We start from the raw sequence: 19,402 nt of genomic DNA on the forward strand, positions 1-19,402 counted from the left end.
CATGTACAGAACCGGTATTCCCTTTTTAAATCACAGTCAATACCACACGAAACAGATTTCAAAGACTCCTCGAGACCCTGTATATGTATTCTTCTTGAGAGAGCAGAAAAGAACTAATCTCCCTAATTCTACAGATGAAGCGATTATCTCCTTTGGCAGCTCATAAAAGAGTGGAATAAAGATGCGCTGAAGATATACGAGGGAAAAGCCTGGAGAGACGACGTGAAAGACGTTAGCATCGTCCACTTACCGCTAGATGTGTCTTCGCTACTGTTTCCCTTGCTTAGCTGGCCGAGCGCCATGTGATGGTCGTTAATGGAACACAGCGAGCCGCCCAGCCTACCGTGATACTGCGTTGACGTCTCCATCATCTCCATGACAACGCAGAGATCTCGGGGGAGCAAGGATTGACAGCTAAGAAGCCACAAATGAGGCTCTTCTGCTAATTATTTCCCGCCTCAACCTTACTGGAAATATAGAAGAAATAAAAAGGGGAAAAAAGGGATAGATGAGAAAATGAAAATTGAAATTTCTCACGTATCTTCCTTCTGTTTTATTATTCATTTTTGACACCCAGGTTTCATAATGATCAGGTTTCATAATGATCAGGTTTCATAATGATCATTGCTCCTAATGACACGACTTCTCATCTCATATTTCAGAGAAAAGGATTAAAATTAAAAAAAATTGCTGCTAATTGGATGTCCCTCCTCACTGCAGTATGTGGCAACTGAACAAATTAGAAGTAATTTTTATTTGATGGGGCTTCTGACAAGCTGACACCAAATTTTGCAAAAAGCCCACTAATGATGATGATGGCGATGAGGATGATGACGACGAAGATGAGGATGAAGATGGCGATGAGGATGAGGATGAGGATGATGATGATGAAGATGAGGATGAGGATGAAGATGAAGATGAAGATGAAGATGAGGATGAAGATGAAGATGAAGATGAAGATGAAGATGAGGATGAAGATGAAGATGAAGATGAGGATGAGGATGAGGATGAAGATGAAGAAGAAGAAGATGATGATGATGAAGATGAGGATGAAGATGATGATAACAATGAAGATGATGATGATGATGATGATGATGATGATGATGATGATGATGATGATGATGATGATAATGATGACGATGATGATGGCTTCTTGTATAGGGCTGGTGTCCAGTCCTGATGGGCGCTCATGGGTTTGTTCTGTAGATCGACTCACAAATTCAATGTTCTTTGTCAGTGTTTCAAATTGAGATTATTTTCCATTAGTCTTTGTTGACATCATTATCACTCTTGAGAAGATGTCTCTCTGGCACTGGATTGTAAGACATACAGTGTAAGAACATTGCACATGATGGTCTTATTCAGGCTGGCTATACTGCACACGCAGGTACATTTACATGAAAATACTATTATACGCCAACACTCACATACTGTAGTCTTGAAACGTAGAGAGAAAACTGGAAAACATGTGTAAGGTAAGGTTTCCCTTTAAAACTGGGACAGCCATTGAAATCTAAACGTCTTGGATAAATATTGAAACAAAAGAGGTTTGAACAGAAACCACCGCTGGCTTCTGTCTCTGTCGGTGGTTGTTTCGGCAGCGTAGCGCGGCTCTTGTCAAACGCTCGGCACCGGCTACCTGCCAATCAACCTGTCTGCGGCACCCCTCCGAGAAACCAAAGAACACGAGATGTCCGCTGGCTAACTCTAGTCTAGCTCCGAGGAATCTGCTACTACAGGACCCCTTCACACAAGGAAAAAGAGTTTAAAACTCCTTGGTTGTATTCTACTAATTCAGATACAAAAACAAAAACTTGCGGTATTTCACAGTATTTACACTATCTGTGCAATTTTAATCATATGAGACTGTCAGCAAGTTTTGTTTGATTTTTTCGTGGGTCTACACAACCCTTTTAGGATATCATATTAATACAATTGAGAAATTTTAGGAATTTTCTCCCAAATGAAATTTCATGTACATTAGTGTTTCATTCTCCAGTGGTGTTTTATGCAAAACTCTGTGACCACATCTCATTGATCACGACTAAAAATTTGGCTACCTAAACATATTTTCAAAAATATTTTTACAACATTCACTCTTGCAGACAAAACAATATTTTGTTTCATTTCCATCAGTACAAATTGTGGGAACATAAATTTCCTGAGTTTGTCATGTGTTCCCCCCCCCCCTTGTGTACAGTTCTACTTCTATTACTGATCCTCCCCTGAGTCCCCTCCCCCCCCCCCCCACCTTCCCTATGCCCTAGAAAAGAAATGGAGATGGCCAGTAGGCCTACAGTGTATACGTCCGATTCAGACAGCATTAATGAACTTTATATCGACGGACATGACTTCTCGCTTCCGGAACATTACTAAAAGGCGTTCTCAGACTTTCAAGTGTTTGTGATCGTGTTCCGTAAAGATGAATGTCTCGCGCTCGCTCGTCGCCCCTCTTCCACGCTCTTGAGTGCATCTTTCACTCCATGTCCGGTCTCAAGCACCTACGAGATGGGGGAATCTGAGCGCTTCCATGGGTATCCCGACGTATTGTGTTAGTCCAAATTCATGTCTCGCAGGCAATTGTTTGTGCCAAATTGTGCGTAGCCTACTAGCCTCGGTAACTTCCGTTCATGAATACATTGATGAGTGAGATGATATGATGAAGAGTGCAAAAAAGCGGTATAGAGGAGAAAAGAGGGGGTGGAAATGTTAAGGGAGAGAAACAGAGAGAGAGAGAAGACGGAAGAATTTAACAGAAAAATAAGTGAATCCATTCAAAAAAAAAATCTATATATCTATGAAAGAGATTGAAGTAGAAAAGGGTGATAAAAAAAAGGTCACTGGAATATAAACCCCAATGACAAGAAGTGAAGCTGCTATTCACTACTGAGTCGGTATCTTCCTTCGCACTTGTTAATCTAATTACTCATTATTCCTAAGTATCATTTGAGGTGTTCACACTTGTACAAACATTGCTTTTTAGTGGGCCCCTCTGTTTCCAATATGTATTTCTACATTTGTTGTAAATGATTTATTATTGATTTGTAATGTTTTGATGGAAACATAAACAAATTGAAATTGAAATTCTTATGGAGTTAGACTCATCAATGTACACTCAGGAGTATTTCCTGCCATTTTGAAATGTAATTTATAAGATAGAAATTAAAAAGAAGGCGAATGAAATCAAACAAATTTTGAAAACTAGGCTTAGTGTGAACTTGGCCATAAATCTACAAGTCACCACAAGGCATGAATTACATGCATCTCTCCCTCAGCCAAGGCGCCACAACGGAAGGAGAGGCAGATGGAGAGGGAGAAAGAGAGAGAGAGAGAGAGAGAGAAAGGGGATGGATATGAGCTAGAGCCTTGAGGGTTATATACCGGAAGCCCTTCTCAAACCATAGGAAATGTCATGTACAAAGAAACATTTTGAAGAAACATATCTAATCACCATATTGCAAAAGTAGTGAGAAACTAACAATTTTGTCCGAAGAAACGCTATGAAAGAAACATTTCTAATCACCATATTGCAAAAGGAGTGAGAAACTAACAATTTTGTCCGAAGAAACGCTATGAAAGAAACATTTCTAATCACCATATTGCAAAAGAAGTGAGAAACCAACAATATTGTAGAAAGAAACGTTGTATTGATGTGATGAGCAAAAAGGGCAGAACAGAGAGTGATACTGTATAAAGAAACAATGTACTAAAAACTCACATACATTATCTGTTTACTGACGGATATGATTATTCTAAAAATAAATGATGGAAAAGGGAATGATCTTAGAGAGAGATGTCCATTCAGGTTATAATGTGCTTGAGCAGTCATAGGTCATAGGAGAAAAGATTAAGTCCAGTTTTTATTCAGCTGGTACTCAGTAGAGCCCTGCCCATTTTATATACCGTTAAGGTATATGTACGATATGTTTTTCACCGTGACAATGTAGTGGACTCCTTTCTTTATCGAGTACTCATTTGAAACAAAGCTCAAACCTTCATTGTGCTCCACAAACAAGGTCCCATACATTATCCAACATTTTGATATGATCAATTGTCAGACCAAAGAAATCTACTTAAATACGGCTTTAATAATCGTACAAACAAATTGCATGGCTCTAGTCGCATGAAAGAGGGTGTGACGGATAAGAAAAGAATCTGCATCTTTCCGGCTGGGGTGATGGTGTTGGTAGAATGCAGCTTACAATGCAGGCAGAGCAGGTTCAATGCCCTACAGGTCATTGCACTCCATATAGTTTGTCCACTTCTTGGCCGGCAAATCGGTCATCGCATGTCGATGACCAAAGGATGACCAAAGGAATGGGGGAGAGTGTTTACAAACATATGTCCAAGTAATAAACTCGTTCAGACTCAAGAAAAATTATACGAACCTCGTTTAAAGAAAACGTCATAAATTAGAGAGAATCATTCTAGTGTGAAAGAGGCATAATCCCTGGCTATCAACATAGTGGACTAGAGAAATACTGTAGATGTATTAATAAAGAAACTAGTTGTGAAGAGGTCAGCTGACAAGATAGCTAGCCAATTATCAGTGTGTGCTAAAAAATGAGCTCCTCCCATTTATACAGTTTTCATTAGATACGACGCTCAGATTAGAGCAGGGTCCTCAATGCAATATCAAGTTTTTTATTTGAAACGATGCTTAAACATGCATTCCACTTGCTATAAAAGTAAGACATTCAGACTGGAAAAAAAATGGTATAGGTAGCTAAACAATTTGGTATGGCTGTACAAAGAATTTTGGTGATTCAAACAGGGGGAGAGTAATGAGGAGAGCTGATCATTATCCTATGGTCAACCCACATATTTTGTCCCCCCCCCCTTTTGTAGTGTTGTTAGACACATGGCTATAATTAACTATCTGTGGTTTAATTCCATATAAGCCGCATTTGGCCGAAGTTTCATTGATTTCTGCAGTGTAAATGCCCGCTCTCTAAAACATTGGTAAAAGACTCCAGTGTTTTGGTCACATGGCACCCCTACGCCTATAGATGTGTTTAATAACAAATGCAAGTCTCCTTTAATTCTGTTTGCCACTATGTTGTTGTACTTTCAGAAGTCTAAACATCTAGCTAAAAATAGGAACATGTAGGTCACGCTTTTTGTCATACCACTAGAAAAGGGCTATGAACAAATTACCGGTATGATTATTATGTCTGCAGTAAAAGAAATACACCAAGGTAGAGACCAAGCTCTGGACTGGAGAGCTCATTTTACAATCAGAATAGATCAAGATGGATGCATAAAGTAATAATAAAACATTAATATCAGTGGGCATGCAACATTCTGAGTATACACGAGTGTAGACATAATCCAGGGCATCAAAGAAGGCACATCATGCTAAAGACGCATGTAGAAGGCCTAAGTATCACAAAAGGCATACAAATAGGATGTGACAAATACCCGCAAATAAGAGACTTGTTCGATCTCTGAACATTACACTACATTTGGAACTTCCATATACAGCGAGCGATTCATGCAAAGATACACGTACACCAAGCATCATCTACAGAGGGAGGGAAAGTGGTAAAAAAAGAAGATATTTCCAGAGAAGAAAAAAATGTCCATTTTTCCAGTGATTCCTTCCAACCACAAGGTCACTGGCAAATGGGGAAGGCAGAGGGCACGCTGAGAATTCTCAAAGAATATCATAGGATATCGGAACGCAGGGATTCTCCGCGCACCACAGCATGAAAAGACATTACGGAGGGAGGGTGCCTGCCTGCCCCGCTCTGGTTTTATGCCAGAGACAGAAAGCCAGAAAATATCTTCTTCCCGGATATTGAGGGAGAGAGAATCTTGCCTATTTTGCATTGAAAATGGAAGAGAAGTTGAGCTATTCGGACAAGTAATCAAAGTGGCATGCTCGATCTTGCATTCCATCACAAATACACCACCCCTTTATCCTTCAAAAAGATGCATTTGTATCAAATTAAACAACACAAGACAATCTTCATTTCTCAAAACTAATCAGCATACATAATTATATCACTCAGCATTGCGACTTTACAGACAAAACAACTTTACATATTTGACCTAAAAATATAGAGGATTTTATAAATATATCGCACAATTAAACTTTAAAAAAAAAAATTATAAACAAAAATATTGATACTATCAATTATCATCATTAATATTTTCATCTATTTCATGTTTATTTTGCAGATACCATAATTTTTAAAGAATTTTTGCAAAGAAAGATGCAAAATGAAGAAAAATCACCTTGAGGAAGAGGGAAGGATTGAGTGAAAAATCTATGACTTCCTCTTTTAGTAGAATTTGACTCTCCATTTCATTACAGCTTCTACAACCTGTCTTATGCTTCAATTACATGCGAGGGAAAGGAATGAAAATGTAGTTCAAGAGTCAAGGATCGTAGATTCTATGGGATTGTGGAACTCTGCTTGGCCTTAGGGTTTCCTCGAAATACCCCCCTCGTTTGGAGGCAAAAAACCTTTGTCAGTCCGTCAGTCTGTCAGTCCGTCAGTCAGTCAGTCGCTGTGCATAACAGTGTTTGCACAGTGAGACTATGCTGATGGCATGCTACATAGGCTGTGTACTTACTGTAGGTGCTCCGGACCCAGCCAGAGCCTGACAGAGCTAGACTCTGCTCAAGGCTTTAGGAATTTTGGTACAGTGTCAAGTCAGGGTCTGTACATGCAGACTAATACCTCTCCACCTGGGATGGCAGTGATTCGGAGTAGAGACATTTTTACTTCCATCTCATAGCCCAGTACCCCTTTCACAAACATACACATGTACATGCGCATCAAAATTAAGGGATTACCTATCACCTATGGCAACCAAGTGATCCATGTATTAAACCTATGGGGATTCGAGAATTCAATAGTCACAAGATTAAGCTATAAAAACCTGAGTGAACAAACTCTCAAGTAGTTGTGTAAAAGAAACACTATTTTTTTTTAAATACCAAAAAACACAGGAGAAGAGAGCAATCGTGGTCTGGAAAGCTCCGAAAGAGTTCAGGGGGGGGGGGGACACAATGTAGGCCCACATGAAGAAATCTCTTCATGGAAATCATATTTTATTATACCAAATCCTCAAAGAGCTCTCATAAAGAAAAGAAAAGAAAACAATTTTCTTTCAATTTATCCACACTAGTTCTGAATCAATTCTGGATAACATCCTAATAATGTGTAGAAATGACAGAAAGGCAGGTAAGAGGGATAGTAGAAAAGAGCCTTTCTCTCTCAAGTCAGCATTCAGTACAGACAGTTCCTTAAACAATGTACATTGAATTGAGTAAGAGGGTACAGTGAGAGAAACAGAGAAGCAGAGAGAGAGAGAGAGAGACATACAGAGAGAGGCAAAAAAGAAAGAGAGAGGCAGAAACAGAGAAAGAGAGAGAGAGACAGAGAGAGAGACAGAGAGAGAGGCAGATACAGAGACAGAGGGATAGAGAGAGAGGATAGCGCCAACGTTCTTAAAAATTTTCCTTTAACTAGAAGGCCGAGAGACGAAGAATGGAATCAGGGACTAACAAAAGGGATTGAAGCTTGAGTGATTGCTCAACGAGTTATTCACAAAAAATGGTTACATGTTAGCATTGCTATTACTGCTTCAGTGCACCTGGCGATCGGCAGGGATTAGAGCAGCAGAGCTCGAGCAGAGGTTGCATGAGTTGTGTGTATATGCAGGTTTACTATGATGAGCTATGAGGGACTTGTAAGTTCCTGCTACGATCGATACAGTAGATTGTACAGGAAAAAGATGGCTAGAGAAAAAAAGCTGAAGAAGAACAAAAGAAGAAGAAGAGAGAGAGAGAGAGAGAGAGAGAGAGAGAGAGAGAGAGAGATAGGCTTACCAGTTAGTCGTGGATGCCAAAATCATGAAAGCAAAATAAAGACCAGAGAGTAGGGGCCAATACAATAAAATCACATTGGAGGGGGGGGGGGGGGATGACAAGACCCCAGCAGTTATGATACAGAAAAGTATCAAGATCAGCAAATGAAATATATATGTCAAGTGGCGAGTGAATAATATTCCATAGAGGGGTCATAGTATGCATGGAAAGGAAATGTAAATAAAGAGCAGAATCGTGGAATGAAAAGAAGAAAGGAGATGAATAAATATAAACATTTTAGATATAATGCCTTCAAAATAGGAATGGTGAAGAGATCAATATGAAGGCCAAGATTTAAAAAAAGAAAAAGGATCAACTACAAAAAGGAAGAAAAAAAAAAGAAAAGCACAATAAAAAATAAAATGCAGTTCACTCCTAAACAACTTACCTCAGTTATACTTGATCAAATCCTGGGAAAAAATGTGATCACATCCATACAAAATCCATTACGTGATTGTTGGCAACAAACATCAAATCCCACAATAAAAAAAACTTGGCTTCCTGCGTGAGAATGGGAATGGTTCACAACCTCCACAGCTCAGCTCACCTCAAAACGTAGCTGATAAACTCACGAGAGACAGGCCAAGAAACGGCTACGGGTTATCACCGTGAGAGTAAAGGGTCCTCTAGCGATCTGCGATGTGTTTCCAATCACCTCTATATAGTAAGTGAGCCAAGCTAGCTAAGCTAAGCCAAGGCAGTATCTTGCTACTGCTGTTAGGTCTTATGTGCGTGTGAGCGTGGGCTAGCTACGAGAGCATCAGCGATCGGTATACAACACCAGTAGATTTCAACACAGAGCACGAAAGCAGGAGTCAATAGCAAAGCATGAGTGCTGAACGGAGAGAATGGGAGTAAGGGAGTAGAGTATACACGTCCGTACAGCTCGGCGGTTCAGTGGCTTTCTGCTGTAGCTGTGTTTGAGTGAAGTCTGCAGATTATAGCCAGGCAGAGAGACAGAGAGAGAGATGGATTGCGCTCAGTACACAGTCAAGGATTTAGCACGGTTAGTCTTCAATGTCAGACCCTGTTCTCAAAAACCTCTTCGACACTAGATTGGTAAATGGTAGGGACAAATGCAATCCTGTATAAATCCAAAGTGGTACATTTAGATCTGCACAAACTTTGACTGATTGATTTATTATTACTTGATCTGATCATCTATTGGAGAGGGGGAGGATGTTCAAAAAACAATGATAAGGCATATGGTAAGCAGCTGGGGGACTTATGCCTTAAGCGGTTAAGACAATGTAGTTGATAGATGAGTATTAGTACATGCACATAAACTCAACCGATTTCTGGAAAAATTTGTAAAATTTTACATATTTCTATCACTGCTAACACAAAAGACTACCTTGGACATAGAAGACATAGAAGACAGAGAGAGAGAGAGAGAGAGAGAGAGAGAGAGAGAGGGGGGGGGGGGGGTGATAGGGGTGTCTCAGTGGGGCACTCTAGTTTGATGGTAATGCAAAGTGGCAAACCCCCTCAGACTGCCTATTACGCCGCCCTGCATGGGGCGTAGCCATAAAAAGAGACTAAGCAGATTGAGTTTGGAGTTAATGGCAAAAAAATTCCAAAAAAAGTAAGATGGGGAAAAAAAAAGTAGATCTGTAAATCCAATCAATGTCGAGTTTGGAATTCATCGAAAACTGTGTACCGAGTATCAAACAAATGTAAAAGAAATCTCAGTGTGAAAAATGGAAATGCTGGTGTTTGGAAGTGCATGAGCTTTACGCAATCTACAAGATAATCATGACGGACAATTAAACACATGTGCAGGATGAAACAACAGGAAGAGCTAATTAAATGTTAATCCTCCTATTGTTTATTCATCTTCTTAATCTTCTTCTATTTCTTATCCTCCTCCTAACCCTCATTTAACTGAATTAGAAACAGTATCCTAAATCTTCTCATTTTCTCCCATCTTGTCTTTCTTTACCTTCTCGTTCTTGTTTTTTTTCTCATCTTCTTCTCATCATGATACCAGCAACAGAGGTTTGGTTAAGAGGACTCCTAATGATGCTTCAAAACCGACAGGAGAGAGGATTAGATACGACAGGCCAAATCCCTCCTCCTTGTTTCTTCTTTATTCATCTTCTTTATAATCTCATTCTTTTTCTTCAACTACTACTCCTCCTCTGTCTTCCCTCCTTCATCTTTCTCTCTGTCTCTCCTTCTACCTCTTATTCAATTTCTTTCTAAGACTTTATTTTAAATCTCATTTTCTTGAAGACTTGAACCCCATCTTTGTCTTCTGCTTGTTCCGTGTCCATCTCTCATCTCCTCGTCACAGCAACGGCAACGATGGTTGAGTCGAGAGGACTCCTAATGATGCTTCCACAATGTCAGGAGAGAGGATTAGATATGACAGGCCCAGCAGGACGAATACTGACTGACAAGTTCACAGTGCTGGGAAAAAAACTCTCTGATCTTTGGGCAAAATTTGGCAATGAATGCAGGTATCCAGCCTCTACCCCCGTAGCGGTCCATTTATGAAAATGTATCTCCTCAATTTCTATCTGGATCGTCCTCTCTCTCTCTCTCTCTCTCTCTCTCTCTCTCTCTCTCTTTTCTCTCTCTTTCTCTCTCTCATTTTCTCTCTTTCTCATCTTCTCTCTTTCTCATTCTCTTCTCCTTTTCTTTCTCTCTCTGTCTCTCTCTCTCTTACCTTTTACTACTCTTATTATCTCCTCATCCTCCCAGCTTTCTCCTACTACTAATTAAAAAGGTTCCTATCTCTCTCTCTCCCTCCCTCTCTCCCCCCTCTCTCTCTCTCTCTCTCTTTCTCTCTCTCTCTCTCTCTCTCTCTCTGCTGTCTCTGTCTCTGTCTCTAATATTCCGATGAGTACATTTACATCAAAAGCATCAACACCGAAACCGATGCAGAGTTATAATACACAACGGTGAAGACTTCGAATCTGAATCTTCAAAGCAGTATGCCATTCATGTAAGCTGTCGACCACAGGCTTCCAACAGACTCAGCGGCCGGCGAATCGGAGTGGACAAGTCGAATCCTCGCAAATTATCTCCTCCCTCCATCATCCCCATCATCACCGTGGAGACGGATGACACTTGAGGTCTCCAGACTCAGTGGGCAGTGTTGACCAGATGGCCGGGCAGACTGGTGGCTAGGGGTAGGGGCCGGTAGGAACGCTGGTGCCAGGGGAGCGCCGCCACCGTGAGGACGTGAGAGACGTCCATCCTGCCCGTTATCTCTGGCTCAAAAAAGATATCTCTTCACCACAGAAGCAGTCGTGTAAACCATAATAAATCCTGTGGAGCCAGTTTCACTTGTGATACCCCGTCTAACATTGTACATATGGGAATGTGAGTGGGGCTAGTGCATGGACATCTCTCTTTCTTCACCTATTAAGCAGTCTATCTTATGAATCATTTAGATCTGAATGAGGATGCGATGGTTATGCAAACATAGGACTGGAGACATATTGACAGGCACTTGTTTCACGGCGACACATCTAAGCTTATTAGCAGCCTTATTTTTCCTAATAGAGCTGTGTGAATAACCAGATTGTCTTTCTAATGCATCGTTCAGATGTGAACACAGGACTGGGTATGTCTTGACAGGCACTTGATGCATGGCGACACATCTAAGCTTATTAGCAACCTTACGTTTCTATATAATTGATGTGTGAATGACCCTATGGTCTTTCTAATGCATCTTTCATATGTGAATAGAGATGCACCACGTTATGCAAACACATGACTGGAGATATCTTGACAGGCACTTGATGCAGGGAGACAGTTAAATTAAGCTCACCGGCAGCCTAATGTTTCTAAATAATTCATGTGTGAATGACCCTATGGTCTTTCTACTGCATCTTTCTTTCAGATGTGAATGGAGATGCGCTAGGTTATGCAAACATATGACTGGGGACATCTTGACAGGCACTTGATGCAGGGAGACAGTTAAATTAAGCTCACCGGCAGCCTAATGTTTATAAATAATGATGTGAATGACCCTACCGTATTTCTAATGCACCTTTCAGATAGATGTGAATGGAGATGCGCCATGTTATGCAAACACATGACTGGGTACATCGAGGAGACACATCTTTAAATTAAGCTCACTGGCAGCCTAATGTTTCTAAATAATTGCTGTGTGAATGACCCTATGGTCTTTTTAATGCATCTTTCAGATGTGAATGGAGATGCGCCAGGTTATGCAAACACACAACTGGGTACGTCTTGACAGGCACTTGATGAACCAAGACACATCTTCAAGCTCTCTAGCAGCCTTATCAAGACAGGGATGATAAAAGAGGAGATAAACGAGATTTGCTTATCCAGGAAACAGGGATGACTGACAAGTCATGTATTAGCAGTGGCTAGTGCTAGTCTGTTTCAACGAGACACGGAATAGCCTAAGTAAAACAAACAAACAAACAAAGCATTTATAAGCAAACAACAATCTCTCCCCCCCCCCCCACCCCTCCTTTGATCTGAGAAAGAAGCCAGTTTCAAGAATGAAGTAGTAGTTCAGTCCATTTTCTAAACCAGTTGTATTCTATCTTCAAGATTACTTCGGTTGGGCACCGCAGGAAACATTTGCTTTGCCAAAATCACACTGCAATCAACAGGTTAAAGTCTGGGAAATGTTCCGAGAGTATTCAATAACTTTGGAAAGAACACCTCTCCTGAAATCAAACTCTATTCTTTGTTGAATCAAATTTACATCGATTATAAAGTATCAAGACTGCCCTGAAGATAATTTCTGGAAAGTTGTTGTCATTGTGCAATGCACCTAGCTACCACGTGCGTGTCTTCACTCTTTCCAAATTTTCCACGGCTTATTTTCTCACAGTCAGAGAGATATTTACTGCAATAACCTAGCTTATTTTCACCTGTAACTTAAACTATTTACAACCCAGATAACCACTGGGAAACATCAGCTCTTATCATTGTAAACATGATGATTTGGAAAACAGAAGATGGGAAAGGGCTACGATAAAACAAACAACCTGAGAAAAATACTGCATCTCCACATCCATATATTTTTATTCGTTAAAGGATGTTTCTATCTAGATTACAAATCATTTTGAATAAAAATAAGACAATGAGAGAGATAACATAATATTGAGAACTATAATATAATGACTAATAACAGGTTCAGATCATGGTAATTCTAAGTTGGCAAAATTGGTGATCTAACTTGACTAGTCCAAGACGATTCTCGTGAGCATTGTCTTACATTTACCTGGGCGAATCTGGGGCGAAGGTAACCGATCGATTCTGTGTTGAAGTATATTCTGGTTCTAAACATTCGACATACTGAGCTATAAGACAGTCTGGTTAACATGGTAGTATGCCACTAACAGATATGTCTGAGCCTTAAAATAAAGTGGGCCTGGGTCACGACTGATTGATACAAAAAAAGAAGATTTGTAGAGTTAGTGAGAAAAAAATTGCTTTTTAAAATTCCAAAGAGTCATGATATCTCTTGGCAGGCAATGTTTGTAATAGAATATTCTTGGCAATCTCACTTGGCAGGAAACAACATTGCCGACATTGTGAGAATTACATGTTGAAATGTTTTGAATGACTAAAAAGTTCATAGTACATACACACACGTGTAGATTTCTATCAGAAAACATTTCTTATTTTTTGTAGTTAATTTGGTTACTTATCACTGAATCAATTCCTTCAATGAGTTGCAGAAATTTAGTTTTGTTTTGTTGTTGTTGTGAAAACAAGCGTATCACTAGTAGGAATATATCTTCATCCGATCATGTGTACAAATAACAGAAATTCATCATGTTTCATTATTTGGTTTTACAACAATAAAGCAACAATACAAAGAAATACAACAATTACAGGATTCTCAAATTACTATGGTGATCACAAATAAATAATATGAGACCATTTCTTTTAAAATAATACATTACAGATTAATTTACAGTCCGACTTCAGATTTGAAGATAGACGAAGAAGAAATATAGGTACGACACATGTAGGGGGAATGAATTGGAGTTGATTATTCATTGGGCATCGATCACCAGGGATTTATAATGGCTTCTCATCACCCTAACATCAAGATAGTTCTATTCATAAATAAAACATTTACAATTATCTTTGGAAAGTAGCTTTATTAAACAGACTGGAAGGTTGAAAAAGGTTGAAAAAGGTTGAAAAAGGTTGACAAAGCCCTACTTGGTTTTTTATTCTAATGTATTCTAATGTATTTGCTGCTGGAATTTAATTGAATTAAATTGACAAGAAACACATGTATTATACTTATAATATATATATACTTATATTTCATGTATTAACCTGCGTATTCTAATGTATTTGCTGGAATTGAATCGACTTGAATGGAAAAGAAACACATTTACAACACATACATTCATATGCATGAGGGCAGAAATGTGAATTCAGAATCTGATCAATGCAATTATTGAACCAGGAATTAATAATGCCTTATCAGGTCCGTGCAGCTGCTAGGCAGCAGAGGAGAGGCAAGCCAACCCATGGGGACCCCTGGGCATCCAGGGTAGGCCAGGCCAGGGCAGTCATTACACAATGAAAACCCTGGCATTCGGTCATTCACACAGAGCAGCGCAATTCATAAGCAAGGTTCAAAAATCAATCCCTCGATCCGGTCGACATAAATTTATAAAAATCAATTTTGGGGACCATGAACAGAATATAAATCGGAGGAGGGAGGGTGGTGGGGGGAATTATCACTTATTAGTGAGATTTGGACAGAAATTAAAAAAAAACCCTCCCTTTCTTTAAATTTACTGACAATATTCACAGTGTTTTAAGAATAGGGTAAAAACCAGAAACTATTGCATGCATGAAATATTTCCGACATATATTTTTGTAAGTGAAGATATTAGGGTTACTGAACTTAAAGAATCTATGTCACAATAAAAGTCTGTGGAAAAAATTTGTTTAAAGATATCAGCAAAAATGATGATGATGATGGCTTCTGGTATAAGCGCCGGTCGCCACCTCTGCTGGGCGCTCGTGGCACTGAAAAACATTAGTTATAACCTTTGTGTGAATAGGCACCCCCAAATTAGTGAGAATCAAATCGTGATGCATATCTCACTTTGTGTCTAGTGTGAATGTACCCATTACAAAAAAATGGCCCAGCAACCAAACTGCTTTATCAGCGTGCTGAATCGCTAGTTTCAGAGTTTATTATTAAACCACTTGTCATCTGATAGAACTAGCAATGATGATGAACAAATTATTCTACAACACTCCCTGGGAATCCAAATCGAGGTCAAAGATATGGCAGGGATAAACTTGGATGTAAAATGGTGAAAAAATGAATAAATCTGGTAAGATGAGATAAATGATAGCTCTTCAGATATTTGGATCAGTTTCAAGTAATTTCATGCATCAAATTTTGAAGATAGTTATACAGGTGTGTAGCATTGCAAGTTTTAAAGATACTTTCAATGCTACCTGTATAATTATCATCAAAATTTCATGCATGAAATTACTTGAAAATGATCCAAATATCTGAAGAGATATCATTTATTATACCCAGAGACCTGCACAATGTACACACAACCACAGCTGCATGTATTTCCCACGCTATTACAAAATTTTTGATGGAATATTTCTTCCATGGCAGGCTGGCAAAATGTCAAAAATGACAGGCTCATTATCGCTGGGGCATATATTGGTTGATAGGAGAATAATTTCTTCTATGTATAACAAGATAATGACATATCTACGTAGCCTTGTGCAAAAGACGCCATACAGCCAACTTGACGGACATTAATTAATTGCAAAGAAACCATATATAAAGAAGGATTGTAAATTCCGCTGTTTTGCTGGAGGAACTCTTATAAGATTCATATAAAGGGCAAACAAATTACATCAGACGTGGTTTTGATATTTCTTCTTTGCATTTCTGATATCTAATAAAAGAATGTTTCTTGCCAAGGACCATATCCTTTAAGCATACAGGTATAGGCCCTAGATGTAGATGGTCCGACATTCAAACACTGGAAAGTAACAAAGAACACCAACTTCTGCAAACCCTGTACAATCCTTCCTTGCTTCTGAATTGGAAGGGAGGGGGGGGGGGGGGGGGGGGGGGGGGGGGGGGGGGGCATGAAGGGGTATTAAGATTCAATTACATCCATAAGAATTGATACAGACTTCCATCTCACTCTCTCTCCCCATCTCTCCATCTAATTTCCTTCTGAAACTAAATCTCCCTAGCCTAAATATTAATCAGAGGGACTGTAACGTGATGGGCCATCCCCCCTCGCACGGGAGGACCACCGACCCAGATCCCAAGACTTTAGTCCAGCCCTGCACGAAAGGGGATTTGGATCCAAATCCAGGACTCCAATTCACACCTTGGAGCGTATTTTTACAGGTGTGTACTTCAAAGACTCACCTGCATGGTGAGATACCGGTGTGGTTCTGATCGAGGCAGTGGGTTTTATATTCCCCGGCAAAATGTCACAGGTAACAAGAACACAGTTTTCCACCTGTTTGTCATATATACTTGTATGGCCAATCAGGACATTGGGAGTTTAAAGAGAAAAACTCTTTCTGAACAAGAAATTGTTTGTTTATAGCCTGAAGTATGGTTTAAAATGTAATTAAACAGAGTTAGTGCCCTCATGGCTCTGAAACAACAAAATTCTCTTTTGTAAAAGCAATCCAACATTTATAGACAACATTTGTAGCATGCAATTATCTTGCTTAGAAAGACACAAGAAACCTTTCAAAATAGGCCTAGCTGATACATTCTAATTATGTAATAATGCAGGGAGGGAACTTGCAGCTGCATTTATTGTTCTGTAATATACCACCCTATGATATCGACTGCACATCTGCTGAAAGCAAACAACATTCACTCATATCAATCATAATTGAATTAACACCCTTGTAGCTTTCGGCAAATCATATTGTCAACACATATGTTCATGAAGTGTCGTCTTTATCGAGGTCCTTTTACTCGTTATCAAAATATTAAGATGTTACTTGCTTCCTCTTTGATACGGTATGGTAAAGCTCTGTACTGCGACTTCTGGACTGAATATGAAATGTTTTTTATTGTCAATAACATTGTAACATTCATATGTCAGCCTTAAATTAAAGGAGCAATAAGTAATATAGAGGGAGGGTGAAGGGATAAGGGGAGGGATAAGGGGAGGGAGAGGGGGAGGGAGAGGGGGAGGAAAGAGAGATAAATGATGGAAAGGAAGATACAGAGAATATGGGAAGGAGGAAGAGAGAGATGGAGAGTGGGTGAGGAGCAAGAAAGAAAGAGAGAGAGAGAGAGAGAGAGAGAGAAATAGAGAGAGAGAGTGAGAGCGAGAGAGAGAGAGAGAGAGAGAGAGAGAGAGAGAGAGAGAAGTGTAAACTGTAAACTGAAAACAAGGAGGAGTATGAGAAAGTGACATTGGGAAGGTGGAAGAAAAGATATGAAAAGTAGAGAGAGGGGGGAGAGGGGGAGAGAGACAGAGAGAGAGAGAGAGAGAGAAGGGGCAGAGAACAAATGAAAGGGTAGAAATAGAGAAGGAATAGAAGGTGGAAAGAAGGGGTAGAGGGTGAGAGAGAGTGAAGAGAAGAGAAGGGGCAGAGAGAGAGAGAGAGAGAAGGGGGCAGAGAACAAATGAAGGGGGTAGAGGGAGAGAAAGAGAGAGAGTAGGAAATCGATACATCTGAAGTCTCCCATGCATCAAGATGTATCATAGATCAGTATCCTCTTTCTCTGTATCCCTGCTCTTTCTTGGCAGGCGTTCACTTTCCAACTAGCTTCCATTACCAAGTGAATTAGATTACGGAATAGTCGTTGGAATCTGTTTTTCTTTTGAATTACGGTGAAATCAAGCCCCACTTGTTGACCTGGAATCACGTTGGCTAACCACTATGCAGCAGGGTAAAAATCTTAAGAAAATAGAACCAATTAAAGGAGCATGTTGCCTTTCTTAATTTAAGCTAAGCTAACAAGGAATAATTCATGAAAACCAAACACTTTGCGGCAAAGCAGAATGTCATTACTTTTTAAAATAAAAGTGCTAACCACTTTCTACCCAGAGCTTAAATCCACAGAGAATAAAATACTTAAAAAGCAGCACTGTTTTTGCCTCATTGTAATGCACCCTAGAATAATTCATGAGAAACAAATACTGCTCTCAAAATGCAATGGCAAAAGTGACTACTCTTTGAGTCTTTTATGAAGTAGTGCGGGCAGTTCTTTCCAGAGAACATCCAGAATGAAATTTCAAGGGTAAGTGTTGCACTAAATAAGATTAGGCTTTGTGCTCAGTTATTTATTATATTCCAGCCTAATAATAAAGCCTAAAGGGCACTTTTTAGAAATGGGGGTGGGGGTGGGGGGCAAAATTGGAAAAAGCCCCCATGTACCTCCATGCTCCATGGCATTGCTCCTTTTATCATCATTTATTTCCCTTCTGTTCTCTTGCACGTACACCAGGATATAACTACAAGAGATTCCATGTGAATCACGTAAAAGCATGGGGGGAATGTGATGGGATGTGATATCACACAAAAAGCCGACATTGGCCCTCAATTCACCACATACCTTCCCCCTGAATACAAACATCTGCTGAGCGCCAAAAGGGCATTGAATCATATCCTCACATGCAGAGCTAACGCCTTTTTGGCTCTTACTGTCTTAGCGCATGACACGATCGCTCTTCGATTTCTCATCATTGCACCGCAAATATGCTCCTCTCCAGAAGCGAATGACAGGCACAAAAGTGAAAGAGAAATAAGCGAAAAAGGATCTTCTATCTCACAGAAGGGTAACGGGATAGGGGTAAGACTTCCCCTCTTGTACAGGTAGGGGTTCAATCTCAGGCCAAGATAGGAAAACCCAATGATATATGGAGGGGGTGGGAAAAGTGCAACGCACTTTCGAGACTCCCATGCCAATTTAGTAAGATAATGGGATCATCTTTAGTGGAAGATCCTTGCTCTATTATCACCTTGCTTTTTTTTCCAGCTCTTCACACAGTCTCATGTTCCCTTCTGTTTTGTTTCATTTACAGTACACTTTTTGGAGGGGAGGGGGTCAAAAGTTCAGTTTTGCACCCCTAAAATGAGAGACACAAGGCTCTGGTCTATGAAGGCTCGTGTACAACATGTATACCGAGGTGCCTAGTCTGCAAATACAAGACAAGTTTTAACTCCTTGGTCTTACCATGGTCCTTCTTCATAGTACTCAAACTTGCACATTTTTATTACTCAGAGACTTAATTATTAGGGGTACATTTCAGCAATTCTGAGCTATCCCCTACAATTTAGAGGAAAGGGACTTTTTAGAAATAATTTTGTTAAAGTTATCAAGGGACAGTATTTCTTAATAGCAGAAGAAATGCATATTCTAGCATCAGTTACATATAAATAGCATGTTTTAAGATACAATTATTTAATTATTTAAGTAATCTACCTGAAGGTTTTGGGAAACAAAATCTAAAAGTAATGATATTTTTGGAGGACAATACAAGGTACTAACATTACCCAAATTCAATCCATTAACACTTCTGTTTTATG

General features: G+C 39.6%; 1 protein-coding gene across 2 annotated transcripts in view; it reads right to left on the reverse strand.

The window, feature by feature from the left end:
* LOC583684 (growth factor receptor-bound protein 14) overlaps window positions 1-19,402 on the reverse strand; it is a 53,539-nt gene that overhangs the window by 29,581 nt on the left and 4,556 nt on the right. Inside the window, exons 1-2 of one of the 2 annotated variants that reach the window (XM_783585.5) lie at window positions 8,271-9,008; window positions 251-467 (exon numbers count right to left, since the gene is read on the reverse strand). In XM_783585.5, the coding sequence (XP_788678.4) occupies window positions 251-377 (127 nt within the window). In that variant the 5' untranslated portion in view covers window positions 378-467; window positions 8,271-9,008. Of the gene's footprint in view, window positions 1-250; window positions 468-8,270; window positions 9,009-19,402 lie in introns of those variants that run through there. The other variant, XM_030990118.1, reaches the window with a different exon arrangement.

This window comes from Strongylocentrotus purpuratus, unplaced genomic scaffold, assembly GCF_000002235.5.
Source record: "Strongylocentrotus purpuratus isolate Spur 01 unplaced genomic scaffold, Spur_5.0 spur5_scaffold_19, whole genome shotgun sequence".
Classification (NCBI taxonomy): domain Eukaryota; kingdom Metazoa; phylum Echinodermata; class Echinoidea; order Camarodonta; family Strongylocentrotidae; genus Strongylocentrotus; species Strongylocentrotus purpuratus.